The sequence below is a fragment of the Protobothrops mucrosquamatus genome, unplaced genomic scaffold (genome assembly GCF_001527695.2).
Source record: "Protobothrops mucrosquamatus isolate PMUCROS unplaced genomic scaffold, P.Mucros_1.0 scaffold_177, whole genome shotgun sequence".
In the NCBI taxonomy this organism is placed as follows: Eukaryota; Metazoa; Chordata; class Lepidosauria; order Squamata; family Viperidae; genus Protobothrops; species Protobothrops mucrosquamatus.
In genome coordinates this window covers 63,793-79,732 of record NW_015386253.1, presented here as the reverse complement: position 1 = coordinate 79,732, position 15,940 = coordinate 63,793, and the positions used below count along the sequence as shown (strand labels likewise).

General features: G+C 35.0%; 1 protein-coding gene across 1 annotated transcript in view; it reads left to right on the top strand.

The window, feature by feature from the left end:
- ARPP21 (cAMP regulated phosphoprotein 21) overlaps window positions 1–15,940 on the top strand; it is a 95,330-nt gene that overhangs the window by 64,473 nt on the left and 14,917 nt on the right. Inside the window, exon 18 of the mRNA XM_029285476.1 lies at window positions 1,627–1,753. Within this exon, the coding sequence (XP_029141309.1) occupies window positions 1,627–1,753 (127 nt within the window). The remainder of the gene's footprint in view (window positions 1–1,626; window positions 1,754–15,940) is intronic.

Genomic DNA, 15,940 nt, shown 5'->3' with positions numbered 1-15,940 from the left:
TTGCAGCTTGGTGAGAAAGTATGGGTGAGAAACTACGGGCTAGGAGCACTTTGGGTGGCAACTGTGGTTTCAAAGGTGTCAGGGCCACTGTCTTATAAAGTGGCACTGGACGATGGTCATGTGATTTGATGCCACATAGACCAATTGCGGTGGCGTCAGGCTAGCCAGAGCCTGGCCGCTGACAGAGAAGAGATTAGTGAGTTGCCTAGTGACTGAGCCACGCCTGAGCCACCCCAAACTTTTGAGACTATGCCTGCAGAACAGGTCGCCTGAGTCCATCAGGTAATATCGCAAACGAAGACAGTGGCACTGGTCTACCTGGCAATAATAGATAGGGCAGCATCGGTCTACCCAGCCAGAACGATCAATGAGGTACCGGTCTTCCCGAAGTGATCAGGCCAAGGGACCCTGGTCTACCCAGCCCAATGAGGAGGCTGGTAGATCAGGGACCTCAAACAACAGTGCAGCGCTCTGAACAGATACAAAACCCACCTGCATATTTGAGTGATTATGTTCATAAGTTGCAATGTGTTGACTTATCCAGGGAGAAGAGGTGTAATGTATTGTATTAGTCATTAATAGTTGTTATGATCCGTTGTTGTGTATATTTGAAAAGAGTCTCCAACTGTCGCTGAGCACACTGCCTGCAATTCAAGCGGGAAATTGTTTTTTAAAATAATTGGTCGCCGCCTAGTGGCGGCACTGTATAAATAGATGTCAAGTGGCTGTCGGAGCCACTTCTGTGTTTTCAGCAATAAAGAATAGTTGTATTATATCGGTCTGGTCTATGCCTCAATGAACTCAATACACAACACTGACTTTGTGCCTTTACATTGTAAATACAGGTTAATTTGAGTTTCAGGCATCTTTCTAACTTTAATTATAACTTATAACATATACTGAGTATGAGGTTGATATTACATAGAGTCACATTAGGTAAGTGTCATAAGAATTTGAAAAATAACTAGAGCATAAATTACAATTGGCAAAGAAAACTCCTATGGGGAAGTAATAAAAATTGCTTAAAAACTGAATAACATTTTATCCAAAACTTTTATTGTGATTCCCCTCTCTCCTTCCATTGCTTAGCAGTCTTATAGGACTTTTGTTTGTTCTGAAATCATTCTTTCCAAACAATGTTTTTGTTCTTTTTTTAAGCATTATTTCAGAAATGCATTTCTCCTTCTTACCATTTGTTATTTGAGTTCTCCCATTGATGATCATCCCAACAACATTTTACCCTTGTAATTTTACCTGTGATATTTATGCATCCTAATGTTGGTTTAATAAGATATTGTTCCAAAGTCCATAGAAAAAGCCTTAAGAAAGCAAATTGTATATTTTATGCAGTTCCTTTTTCAGTTCTGTACAGCTACATTTTTGTCTGTTTGAGGATTTTATCTGTCTGCAAACTGATGGTATTTTACTTAATAGAATGTTTTCTATACTTCATAAAAAATTCAAGGTTTTTTTGCATTTGTTGCTTACCATTTATTATTGCTTCTATCTGTACCACTGCCTTATTAGATTTACTAAGCAAAAGATCTCAATTTCACAAATAATTTTGAATACTTAGTGAGTGGGTTTTTTTGTACAGCTTATAAAAGTGTGGTCCTTATTTCACAGATGCCTGTATATTATTATCCTTCTGGTCAATACCCTACCTCAGCAACCCAGCAGTACCGACCTATGGCCTCAATTCAGTGTGGTGCACAACCAAGTCCCCAGACATCACAGACTACACAGCAAGCAGGTATATGCCTACACAATTTGATTCTTCAGTTAGGGATCTGGATGAATTTTACATGCGCCCATGCAATCCTACTTTATACTGCATAAAAATATTACTCCATAATTACTGCCAACTCCACTTACATTTCTTAGCTGACCAAATCTCTGACATAAGTTTGATCCTAAAATACCACAACAGAATCTTTATATATATATATATTTAAATTGTGTGTGCATGGTTAGGAAGAATGGAAATGGTAGTAAAAAATCTTAGACAAGTGAGCTACTGTAAAAAAAATCCTTCATCTAATTATGATAGCTCTGAGTGTATTCTTCTCCTTCCATGCATGGAGTAATGCTTCTTATTTATCTTTTGACTTCAAAAATATTTTTTTCCATTTATAATTTCTTCAATTTATACTAGTATTAAATCAAAGCTGCTTTATTTATAAGTATCTAAGTCAATATCAAAATGACATCAAAATGATATTTACATCTTTTTATGTCACTACAAACTGTAAGCGTTGAAGACGACTTGTTAATATTTCACTAAGAAGCATTTGGTTCTGTAAACCTCATTAATTTAAAAAAACACCCATAGATTTCAATCATGTACCAAGAAAACTAGAAATGTGGCAAATGCCTTGAGGATAACTACTCTTGTCTTTCTACATCTGTTTCTGAATTAAGTTAGTCTCTCAGTGTATGTCCCTGCAGTGATGTTCAGCTGGAAGGGGGGCCGTTACACTGTAAGAGAGTGAGTAGCAGGTCTCACAGTGAACCGGTCTCTTTTCTTACTGTGTCACATCTCTCCCAATAACTATGATTGACATAGGGAGCAAACTACGAATGTATGTTAACTGTATTGTTAGATGTCCGTTGCATTTTATTATTACTGAGCTTGGGAACACAGCAGTAATAATTAGTTATATAGTTTTCCAGTTTCCATAATTCTTAAATATTTCATTCACTAGAACAATCAACAGTTTCAATAGCTAAGTAGCTATTATAGTATAATTCTAAACTTCTAATTTTTCAGTGAATTAATATTGTATCAATAAGAAGCTTTGATAAGTAGAAATATATGCTATAAGCCTACAAGAACTAAAAATATCCTATCTGAGTTCATGTACATGTTGTATAATTACTATGTTAAACTGCTCAAACAAATGTTTATAATTGATTTGTAAGATAATAATTTATCATGATCCTCACATTTCTCTTATTTCCATATACTATATTGCTTTGAGTGACCATTATTAATAGCATGTAACATACCATTTTTCCTCACTGTTTATGTTCCAGAATTCTCAAAAACTGCAAATATTCATTTGCTCAAAACAAAATCTCATTTTTCTTTCCTTTTTTCAAGAACATTCTTCTAATTTCTGCCTCACATTAGATCTTTCAACCTCAGCAGGAAATAAAAATACTATTAAGAGTATATTTTACTATGTTATTTTTAATCTATATCTAATCTTAGTTAAATTGTGCATCAGTCATGGAATTTTTATTGAGAAGGTACATATAGTTCATTCTTTATAATTATAATTTCAAAAGGTTATGCAGTAATTATGAGTAAAAATCCTGCCTGTTTCTATATTTGGCATTTCATTTACTATGATATATTGTAACAGAGATGAAGTATGGTACATCTGTCGCTTATATATTTGAGGATCATCTTATATCAATTTTCTCCCAATTTCTAAGACAATTTTCAGATTAGTATATAAAATTTCTGAACTTTGGAAAATGTCTACTATCAATATTCTCTGCTATATTGCTTAATTCTTCTATTACAGAAAATAGTATTGTCTGCTTATTCCAAGATAAAGATAATGTCTGAATTGAGCTAGACACATCTATTCAGTTTCATTAGCAATAGTGGTGTTTCTCAATCTTGGCAGTTTTAAAATATATGGACTTCAGCTGCCAGAAGCAACCTGGCTACAGAATTCTGGAAGTTAAAATCCACATATCTTGAGGATATTGGGAAACATTTGTACTATATAGAAGGAATTTCCCATTACCTACTTTTTAAAAAAAATAAAAATCAATCTAACTTACCACCTTCAGTTCCTTCAGCTGATCTTGATCATGTTTAATTTCTGAGCCCAGAGAAAATCTTCCACCTGCAGAGTTTTATTTATTATTTTGTCACTCAGTTACCTGTCCCCCCCTTTTTTAAAAATATATTGTGATGAGTGGGATAACAAAAATGCCAGAAAGAAATATATTATAGTTTGCATAGAACAGTGATGGCGAACCTTTTAGAGACCGAGTGCCCAAACTGCAACCCAAAACCACTTAGTTATTGCCAGGTGCCAGGTGAGCGTGGCCCACTGGGTGGGTGTGGTAATAGTGGTCATGGCAGATTGGGTGGGTGTGGCCAAGGTGGGCGTGGTCACCTCAATGTTGCTCGTGGGGAGGGATGCCTGTGGGAGGTGGGCAGGGTTGGGGAGATCCAGAGGGTCTCTGGCAGGTGGGGCAGTAGGCAGGAGGTTCATCCTACGGGATGAGGTGAGGCAGGGTGGAGGTACCATTGCCATGGGGCAAGGCAAGGGCCGGGGTGGTTGCTGCCTGACACCATCGGCCCCCACACATAGAAGCCAGCGAGCGCATGGGGGCCAATGGTGTCCGTCAGCAGCCACAGCCTGCCGGCCCCTCGACCGGAGCACTCTGGGGCTCCACAGCCCGCACTAGCAGTTCAAAGAAGGCATCTCTAAGCTGGATGGCCGGCCAATGGCTGAGGAGGCGATGCAGTGGGTTGTGCCTGGGAAAAGGAGAGCATGCAAGATCAGAAGGACGGGACGGGAGGGAGGGAAACCAGATGTGCCGGGATGCATCTGGCCACGTGGGACGTCAGCGAGTTAGCAGGAGGGTGGTTGAAGAGAGACGGTTGCCATCTCCTGGGCATGACACACGTGCCCACAGAGAGGGCTCTAAGTGGCACCTCTGGCACGCGTGCCATAGGTTCGTCACCACTGGCATAGAACTTACTTGAGAGCTCTGGATATCATTGTATCTTCTGTCATGCAATAGTTTCTGTATTCAGAATAATAGACCAGCCTTCAAACTAGTGTGCTGTTTTTCAGTACTGTATATAAAATTCCAAGAATCCATTACAGAAAAGCATTTCTAGATGTCTAAGCAAGACTTCAAGCACCATGTCTCATAGCAAGGATTTCAATCACTAGAAAAAACGGTCTAGCAACTGAAGCCCCCAACCTCAACCTCTATGTACAAGATGGTTCATAAACTGTTGAATGAAATATTTATTTGATTAAATGTGTATAGAAAGCAGATTTAAATCTTTGGAATATACCTGCCAAGGATAAAAAAAAAGCTACAAGCAAAATGGAAACAAAGCAGAAACTTAAATAAACACATTGTAACTAATTTAAATCATTTAAAGCAAGGGAGTTTAAAAATGTGTAAATTTATCAATATTTCTTAGAATTTTCTTTGAAGATTTAATAACATTTGAAATTTAAAATATGATATTGGGGTGTATGTGATAACTGGAAAACTGTAGCAAAAATCATGAGTATAGTACTTATCAGTAAAATAGCAAATGAGCAAACTAAAAAATTATTGATTGTTGGCAGCTGAATATATATTACAGAAAAATAAATAGTTTGTCTAGCCATAGATGCCTCCAAAGCTTTAGTTTAGTTTAAAAGCTTATAAGAATATATTGTTTACCCAGACCAGAACAAGTTCTGGTACAAGTAATTTTTGTTGTGATTCTTTTGCACAAGAAATGTGCTTTCGACAGGATTCTTCTTAATGACTTTTACAGCAATTGGTTGAAGAAACAAAAAATTCTGTATAGCATTTCCAATGTGTTTGAAAATGTGTTCGGATAGCTGCAAGGCAGAGAGATGAGCTCATCTGAAATTAGATTACAGTCTGACAGCAATAAATCATTTTGAAAGAGGAATAGGAAGCTTTTCATTTATGTATGTATGTTTGAGCAGGAGTCATGAGTCCAGGAGGACCCCCAAGTTGTGCACTGGATCTGTCTGGGGTAGTGCAACCTATCCAGAGTTAAGATTGATAACCAACAGGATCCAGAGGTCCCTTGCATACACAGCTACTTCATCTTGCCTGGGTTCCCATACAGACCCCATACAGCCTCCAGGCACTGAGACAGGAGGATTGCTTGGGATCACCAAGGATGGAGATGTGTGCGTCATCAGCCCGCTGACGATATCTCATCCTATGGGGTCGAATGATCTCACCCAGTGGTCTGATGTTCATTTTAAAAAGGAGCGGGGAAAATCCTTACTGATTTTCAGATCCAGTCTTCTGATTGCATCATGTAATCAGCCAATAACATCTGCACTGAAAAACACAACTATAGTCAGGTCCCTAATCAATTAGTTCCTAAAGGCATCACAGGTATTTTTATACATTTAATTATAAATGCCTGAAACAACCAAGGGATTGTCATATATCCTTTATTTCCTTCCTGCTCATTGTTGAACAATTCACTAGGAATGCTATTTATTCTCTTGCATGCATGCTTTTACTTCTATAATTTAAATAATTAAATTGTACAAGACATTCTGCAATATGCACATTATCACGCATACTTTCTCTGTTTACATTATACAACCAACTTTCTCTCTTGCATTCATTCATTTATCAATAACTTCCTGAAACAACTGTTGGTCCCTGCCCAACATAAAACTGAACTGCACTACATTAAGTTGGTTATTGTACATTTCATAATCTTTCAAAATTCTACTAACCTCCTTCCCTTAACCAACAAATGTATTTTTTGCATTCAGTCTTGCTACTTTTCCTTTTGGACAGAAACAATAACAAAAACAAATTCCATTTGTCAGAGACAGATGCTATCTTTACTCATACATTAAACAAGTCACACAGTGATTACATAAGCAAATCATATTCATATTTTAAGATGCTCCAGTTATGCCATCTGTAACTGCAACTTTGCTAGTTTCTAACATTTTCACTACATTTATGATTTTTTAAATTATTTTAAATCACTCCAGTTTAAAAAAATACATTGATAAACTAGAGCAAATACTGAGAAAGGCTATCAAGATGCTGTAAGGACTGAAACTCGTGGCCTGTGAGAAATTGATAAAAGACAGTTACTTTTAGTTTTCAGGAAAAAAAATTGAGAGGGAATATAATAGCTATCTTCAAATATCATAAGGACTGCCTCACTATAGAAGGTTTCCACTTATTCCAGTTATTCCAGAGGGCTTGACCAGAACAAATGGGATGAAACTTCAGGGATATAGATGCATATTAGACTTTGGAAAGAATAGGTGGCCATAGGGAGTCAGTTCTTCCCCTATACCGGAGATTTTCAAACAGAGACCGGATAGTTATCTTTCGGGTATGGTAGAGTGAATCCTGCAGTGTGCAAAGAGTTGGATTTCATGATCTGTTATGTCCCTTCCAAATCTATGATTCTATTATTTTTCCCCTTGAATTGTATCATGTATTGCATGTATTTCAATTCCAGAATTCCCTTATTTCAATGAAGTGGTTTCTGCAGAGAGAGGAAGAAGGGCCGAATGATAAAAGCAGCATTGTGCCATGATGCAAGCCTCTCTGTCCTCTTTTGTACATGTTTTTTGACATTGCACATATGTGCAAAATAGATAGGACAACAGCACATATATCAATTTTCTAATTCATTCTGTTGGAGATTAACCTGTTATCTCACACATTTTCATGCAGAAATTGTACATTCTCTTCGAACAGTTCAAACTTCAATTTTGTTTTCCCCATTCTTTATTTTTCTTCCATGTCCAATTGTTTCCAAGATCTCCTTTCAATTTTATCAAAAAGTGTGTCTCATGAGCAGAACTTCTTAGCTTTGGCTATGTGCATGCATAAATAGACATATGCTTAAAGCATGTTTGACACAAGGCACTTCACCCAAAAACCCCACTGAAGATGTTATATAGTTTGATAATGAAATGTCCGGGAGCTAAACAAGCTCATAGAACAGACCCTTGCCAAAATCTAAAATCAGTTTTTCCACAAACTTATTATCAGGCTAAGCCTAACTGATATTATTAGAAGTAAGGACTATGGGCCAACTTACTTAAGAAATGAATTACATTTTTTGTACAGAACAAAAGACAGAAAAATAATAATGCATGATATAAAAGACTAAATTCTGCAATTGTACTTCAGTTTCCAGTTCTGAGAGTGGAAGTTAAGACCATTATTTAGCCTCACTTTCTCCAGTCTAAATCTCTTCATATGCTGGGATGAATCTTAAAACTTCTCACCATTTAGAATCAGTACACCAGTAGAAATGACTAAGATTCATATCTGTGAATTGTAGCCACATGTTGACTGTAGAATTGATCTAATTACTAGACAAGGCTTTGGGAAAAGGTCATCTCCAATATCTGTACTGGGATGTCTCATCCCACAATGAAGTATGCTAATGCAGCAACCAGCTCTCTTTATTCTCACACATAGTGCTTGGATTGCGTCCAAAACTGGGGATATCATTCTATGATTTTCTGTGCAGCATTTGTACCTTAATGGAATAAATGACTTGGATTTTTTGAATTTATGAACAAATAACATCAGTCTTAACATTCACTGTTCCTAAAATTTAATGTAGGTTATTCATATTTAAATATACTTGTGTTATCAAACACTTTTATCTGTCTTCTTTTAAAATCATCTCTGCTTTTTTCCTCAGAGCAGAGAACAATTGATTACATCCAATAGCTCCTGTGTGACTAGACTGCAATTACCTAAAACAAATACATATTTTAAACATATTTGCAGATATCCCCCAAATACCAAACACTTTTTTCAAATTAAGAACACTGTATCTGTTTGATCATGCAAAGTCAGGATTGAGAACATCCATGGAAAAGACATTTGACTCTATACTGTTGTACAGTGACTAGCTTTCAAATGTTCTTTAATAAAATTGGAAAATGTGCTTAATTATAGTGATTTAAGCAAATAATCTTTATTTTAAATGTTTACTTATCATAGCAGTACAATTTTCATTTTTACCTTCTAAAACTGTGCTATTAAATTCCAGCTGCAGAGATTTGCTTTAATTCTTTTGTGCAGAGGTCCCCAACCTTTTGGGCACCAGGGACCGGTTCCGTGGAGAGAGTTTTTCCTGCGGACCAGAGGATATGTGGTTTTGTATGCTGCCTGCATCTCATGGATGGGGCTTTGCTTGTTTGTGCAGACTGGTTGCTGGCATCTTTGTCACTAAAGCACCAAAGCCCAGTGCTTTAGTGACAAAGAAAAAAAATACCAAATATGTCCCCAAAAGTGTTCACACTAATATAGATAGATGAAAAGGAGCTCTGACAGGAGGAACAGTTATAAAAATATAACATAAATTAATCAGATTCTATCAGAAACAAAATGGCGCAATCTATCAAAATAGATTTTATCACAGAACAGATGGCAGCCGTGAAGAGTATCTGTTTGCATACTTCATTCTATTCTTTAAAATTTGTCCAACCAAGACAATATTTTGAAAGGTTGAACTAAATAAAATGTATTACAGTTACAGGCTTTTTACAAGGGATATACTATAATATTATAATTATGTAATATATATTAAATTACATGCAGCAAATGTGTATGAAATTTAAACAAATAAAAATAATTATACAAGAGATTAATCAGCATAATAAGATATTAAGGTTAGAGTTTATATTTGTTTGCATATATTTGTTATATATCTATATAGGTTTATGTTATGTTTACAACATTCTACCAAATATCACATGTTAGGAAAAATTGCAAATGACATTTGATTTTTTTTAGTGGCTAAAATAGAATAAAAGTAAAACAATAGAATAATATTTTAAATGTTGGATTTTTATCTATAGGAATCTAACCCCCTCTTCTTTGTGACAGCCCCCAAGTACTGGAAGACTGCTATCATATCACCCTAGTTTTTCTCTTTGTTAGATTAGACATACTTAGTTCTCTCAATCATTCATAATATGGTTTAGCCTCCAGAACCCTCATCAGTTGTTCTTCTCTTCAGTCTTTACAAGGTCTCAACATCTTTTTTTGTATCAGGGTAACAGAATTGGATGCAATGTTCCAAGTTTCCATCAACTTTTATTTATAATTTATTTTTCTGTGAAATGCAGAAAAGAGAAGAATAGGCATGTGTATGTATACACATATGTACATAGATGTGTATGAATATATATTTATGTTTACCTCGCCACATACACACAGTACAAATTAGTGGTAGGTTATGATATTCAACAACTGAAATAGCTGTACCGGAATCACTTTACTTTCTATCCAGAAAGAGTTGGCTAAACCCTATATCAGCTAACACTGATCTACTTGACCTTGAAATTTCATTATACATGAAATGTGCATGCATATAATGGTGATCATGGTAAAAAGCTGTCACTAATTATGATGATTTTTTTTATTATTTTTATTATTTCTATTATGTTAAGTATAAATAGCCATTTATGCACTTTAGAAGACCCAAGGAAATAAAATGTTAAGCTGTACAATGTTTAGATGCAAAAGTAATTTAGGAAAGTATGCTTGCAACTCCTTAAATGTGCTTTGTCTTTCCAGAATATCTCATTTACCACATGATCAGAGATAAATATTAATTTCAGGACTTGCAGTTAAATGTTTCATACACATTCGTAAGTGCTCTTGAGTATGAAAAAACTCCATAACAAAACACTGTTAACCAAGAATTGAAGGGATGCTATAGAGTAAGCCTCTTAGCTGAAAGTATTTTTAAAATGTTCAGATCCTAAATCGTATAAAGATTCATAAATAAGTGGCTATTATTTTAATTTCAACAAGTAGATAAAAATGTCAAATCCATTCTAAACATCTACTGTAGCTGATCCTGCAATCAACCTTAATAATAATAATAATAATAATAATAATAATAATAATAATAAATGCTGTATATGCAGCCAGCATATTGCAAAGGAGTTTGAGCTAAACAAATATGCCATTGTCACGGGGAAAAATAGTGAAAACTGAAGGGATCCAGTTGCCCTATGGAAATAATATCCAGACTCTGGATGAAGGCAAACATCATTAATACTTAGGCATCTTTCAAACTGAGAACATCAAATACATAGAAGTGAAGAAGAAAATTAGAAGTAAATTTATCATGAGACTGAAGAAAATCTTAGCACTGAAACTCAGTGAAGGAAATATCAAGGCAGCTAACACCTGGGCAATTCCAGTCATTAGATATACAACTGTAGTAACGGACTGGAATCAAACAATGAAATACCTGGATAAGAAAGACCAGAACATAATGACAATGAATCATGCCCGTTATACACACAGTGTGTTAATAGGCTCTACTTATTAAGAAAAATAAGTGGGCATGGAATGTTACAAGTATATCAAGTAGTTGAAGAAGAAAAAATTGGAAGAACATCTAAAGGATAGTGAAGATGCACTGAAGCTAGTACACCAGGAAGGTTTACTGAATATCACTGACTACAAGAACAAAGGAAGAAAACAATGGCAAGATAAAGTATTACATGGCCAGTACATACAAACAAATAGCAGGCAAAGTAAATAACAACAAATGGCAATGGATAAGAGCAAAAAGATTGAAGAAAGAGATAGCGGGGATAATTCTGTCTACACAAGATCAAGCCTTAAGAAATGCAAACAGTAAAAAGCCAGCATTGAGAAGACAGCAACAGATAGCAAATGCCACTTCTGAAAGGAAGCAGAACAAGCAGTGGAACAACCTTCTTAGGTGCTGCAAGCAGGTGACCCATATTGACTACAAACAATAGTATAACAAAATAGCAACAGTGACGCATTTAAATATATGTAAGAAATACCAAGTAAGAATTGGTGGTGTACCACAAAATAGATAAAAAATAATAGAAAATGAAGAAGCTAAAGTGTTCTGAGACTTGAATTCAAACAGACAAGAAACTGCCACTTAACACCTCAGACTTAATAACTGTCTATATGAAAGTAAAAAAAAAAGTCTGCAGTTGATGTGACATTACCTGGAGAAATCAGAATTAAAGAGAAAGAACTAGAGAAAATCACACAACAGAGACTTGCAAATATAAATAAAATGATTGTGGCAAAAGAAAGGAAAGATAGTACCAATAGTAAATAGGAACCTTGATGTAATCTCAAAATATCTGGAGTGTTACTTGAACACTATCAGCATTGACTAAATTACCATCAATCAATTGCAAAAAGCAGCTTTACTTGGGATAGCTTACATCCCTTGACAATACTTTAATATTATTAAACAACATCTGCTTATACCATGTCTTTCAGAAGGACTCGATAGATAGACAAAAATGCCAAATCCAGTCTAAACATTTAGCTAATGATAGGGTTTTTTTAACACAAAGCTACAGGTTTACACTAGCTGTTATATTTTTATATGAAAGACATTAACTTTTTGTAAATGTATCAATCCTGGGAATATATGTATGCATGCATGCATGCATGCATGTATACAGTATATATATTGTATAGTATATGTACTACAGATAGATGATAGACACACACACACACACAGTGTGATATAAATCGAAGAAGAATTATATAATGAAGGTGGAAATAGATCACTTATACAACAATTGGGCAGTAAAAATTAATTACATTGGCCTGCATGGGTCATGCCTAAAGATGTGTAGATATTTTAGTTTTATCCGTTATTTCAATATATTTTGTTCTTTATAATCCCACAGATTTCTCTGTTTTCTCAGTTGAGCAAGGATCTTTTAGTAGCAAGGAAAATCAGTACTATACAATCAAAGTGTAAAACATTTCATATTAACTATTAACATTAGTTTGTTTTGAATGAACGGGTGTTTCATAAGAACCCATTTCAACCAAAGCTTTAGGTATTAGCACCATGTATTGGATTTTGCTTGGGTATTCAGTAAAAATCCAAACCATAATGTTTGGATCATCTATTTTCAAAAATTACGCAGCATAGTGTAATTTAGATTTGTTATGCTGTTTCTACTATAATCCAAACAGATTCCTAAAAGTCACAACTAACTCATTGAATGTGTTTTCATAAGCTCTTACAAAAGCCTTGAAAAAAAATGTTTTTAAAAGGACTACACTTGGACTCCTAATAATTGTGAAGCACTTCTTCAGACTTTTTATAACTTTACTTGACAAGTAATACATTTCACAATGTGAGAGAAACAGGAGATTACAACTAGTGAACAAATGCAAATAAGAATGCTTTAAAAATTGCGAGTTTAATGGGACAAAAATAATGTATTAAGAACTAAATTTATTTATTTTTAAATCAACAGGTCCTCATAGTTGTGGCCGCAGCAGTGTCACTGCAGTTACATGATGACACTCAATTATAACATTGCAGCGTTCAGTGGTTACATGATCACCATTTATAACTGCACCGCCAGCTTTTGACAAAAGGTCAATGGGAAAGCCAGCAAGAGGTCACAAATGGTGATCACATGACCACAGGATGCTATAAACATGTGAGATTAATGTAACAAAAGCAACGTGGACTGCCAGAATTATTATTGTAGGTGGCATAGTCATGACATTACACCTTACAATTGCATCGCTTAGCAATGGAGTTGCCAGGCCCAATTACCTTTGGTAGATGAGGAGTATTGTAATTACTCTGTTATTTAAAATGTATAATCAGAGATAATGAGGTCACATAGAGAAATAAGTAAATGCCATAGACAAAAATTGTAGACATAGACTTTAGCTGAGTTCTGATTTCATTTTGTTCAAATCCAGCATAAACATGCTTTATTCATGTCAGTATACAATTATGTAGAGATAAACAAACATGAAAATATTATCGTAGAACAATGGTTTACATGTAATAGGATATTCTTGGCATTTAAATCCTTGTGAAAACATTATTCCTCTTCTTCTAACCCTCCAAGAACAGGATCTTCTCTGTGAGGTCAGGCTTAATTCCAGAGGCCATATGTAACCACTGTAAATATGAAAATATGACTCTGCTAACATTGTCACTATCATAATGTTACCTTCTTTTTCTGCCTTCAAAGCACAGCGGAAATTTTTATGCCTGTCTTCTGGAAGCCACCATATGTGAGGCATTATCATGAAAACCACATTATCACAGTAGTTTGGGGCCTTGGGCATCTTCTGTCCAATTGCTTTCACTAGGTTCTGGTAGGTAATTTGTCATTGAAGTGGCCTATACTGCTGAAATGCGCTCTTTGAAGGCAGAGGCACAGCTAATATGCTTTTAGAATGTCTTGGAATTGCCTCAGTAAATCACAGCTGTCACTGATAGTATTTTGATCACTGGCCAGGACAAGATATTATCTTCCCACATTCATGGTGGAAAGTCTTTTGGGATATTTATGTATTAAATTCTCACACATCATAAAATGAAATTAAGCAAAGAAGGCTTGTTTTATCATTTTGTTTTAAGATAGTTTACTGTACTTAAATTAAGTTTGTTTTATTGCAGTAATTAGTTATTTTTATTTTTATTACTTGACTGTAAAAATGGTGGAAGCCTATTTTTAATGTGTTAATTTGCATCCTCATAAAATGTTATGTAGCAGAATATATTTTTATTTTGTATTTAAAACCCATATATATTACTTTTTGCTTGACAAGTGATACAAAGACACACACATGTTGAGAAGATCTCAGAAGAATCTCAAAGCATTCACACTGAACTTCTAAAGCAGGGGTGTCAAACTCGCAACATCACGTGACATATCGCAACTTTTTTTTCCATTGCCGGCAATGGGGTGGGCGCGGTTTCGCCATGGCAAAATTATTTGAGTTTGAAATTAAACTGCCTTGACTATCCTTTCAGAATAGAAAAACGGAAGACAATTTTTAAAAGTAAATAAAATTTAAAGCAGTCGTAGTAAGCACCTGAGTTAATTTCAATAGGAAGTTTCTAGAAAATGCTATGCCTTCTTACTTCTCTTTCTCTTCCTTGAATATGATAAAGGGCTCAACCACAATTGACCCCAAAATTTCTGTTGCTAAGCAAGACAGTTGTTCAGTGAGTTTCTCCTATTTTACAACCTTTCTTGCCACAGTTGTTAAGTGAATTACTGAAATTGTTAAGTTAGTAACACAGTTGTAAAGTGAATCTGGCTTCCCCATTAACTTTGCTTGTCAGAAGGTCGCAAAATTTAACTTTATTAAATTTACTGTACATGACTCAGGGGTACTGCACCCATCATAAATATGAACCAATTGCCAAGTGTCCAAAATCTGATCATATTATCATGGAGATGCTGCAACAGTTGGAAGGTGAAAAATGGTCATAAGTCACTTTTTTTCAGTACCGCTGTAGCTTCAAACGGGCACTAAATGAATAATTGTAAGTTAAAGATTATTTGTACTGTCAAATTTGCTTCATCTCTATTTCTCTAGAGCTTTCCAGGGGAACCGCTTGAGATTCCTTTTCTTTAGTAAATTCCTGTATTATAGCAGTGGATTGTTGAAAGAACAAATGGAAAAACTAGCCTTTAAATATGCATCTAGAAAATGTTAAAATAAATTCATTTCCTCGTGAGAGAACTCATTTAGCCAACTTAAAATCACTTCAATTGCCAAACTGACTTTATTAAAATTATTGTATTGTGCTGTGACGAATACACATGATTACATCAATGTTCCATGCCATCTGTTTCCAAAAAGCTACTCTAAGTGTATAATAAAATTTAATTAAAAAAAGAAACAGGTCTTTATAACAAGCTGTGTTTTAAAGTCACCTCTGATATAGTTTGTCATCTGGAATGTGGGTGGCTGAGATAACACTTGTTGTATGATAAACTCCGCCTCACCCCCTCCTATTACTCTCTTAGAATTCCAGAATAGAACTATATAGTAATAGACATGATTCAGATGTGACTGAATCTCAAATCAAGTTGAGCTAATTCTGACATGACAAATGTCCAAATCAAAGTCAGATTAATTAATCAAAATTCAATGATTTCTGAAGCTTAGCTAATGCTTCAAATGTTTGTTATTTAAAGAAAAATTGTCAGCAAAGAATGGGTTTAATTACCTTCCACCTCAGGGGAATTTCAGAATGAGGAAAAAGTGGAAATGTTCCAGTTTTGTAATCCAGGCTAAATTATTTTTACTTGGATCCAGAGTGAATTATGTTTATTTGGTCTCTTCAGTTGCTGGGCTTTGGAGAAGGAATGTTAAAATTATACACCATTGAATTATT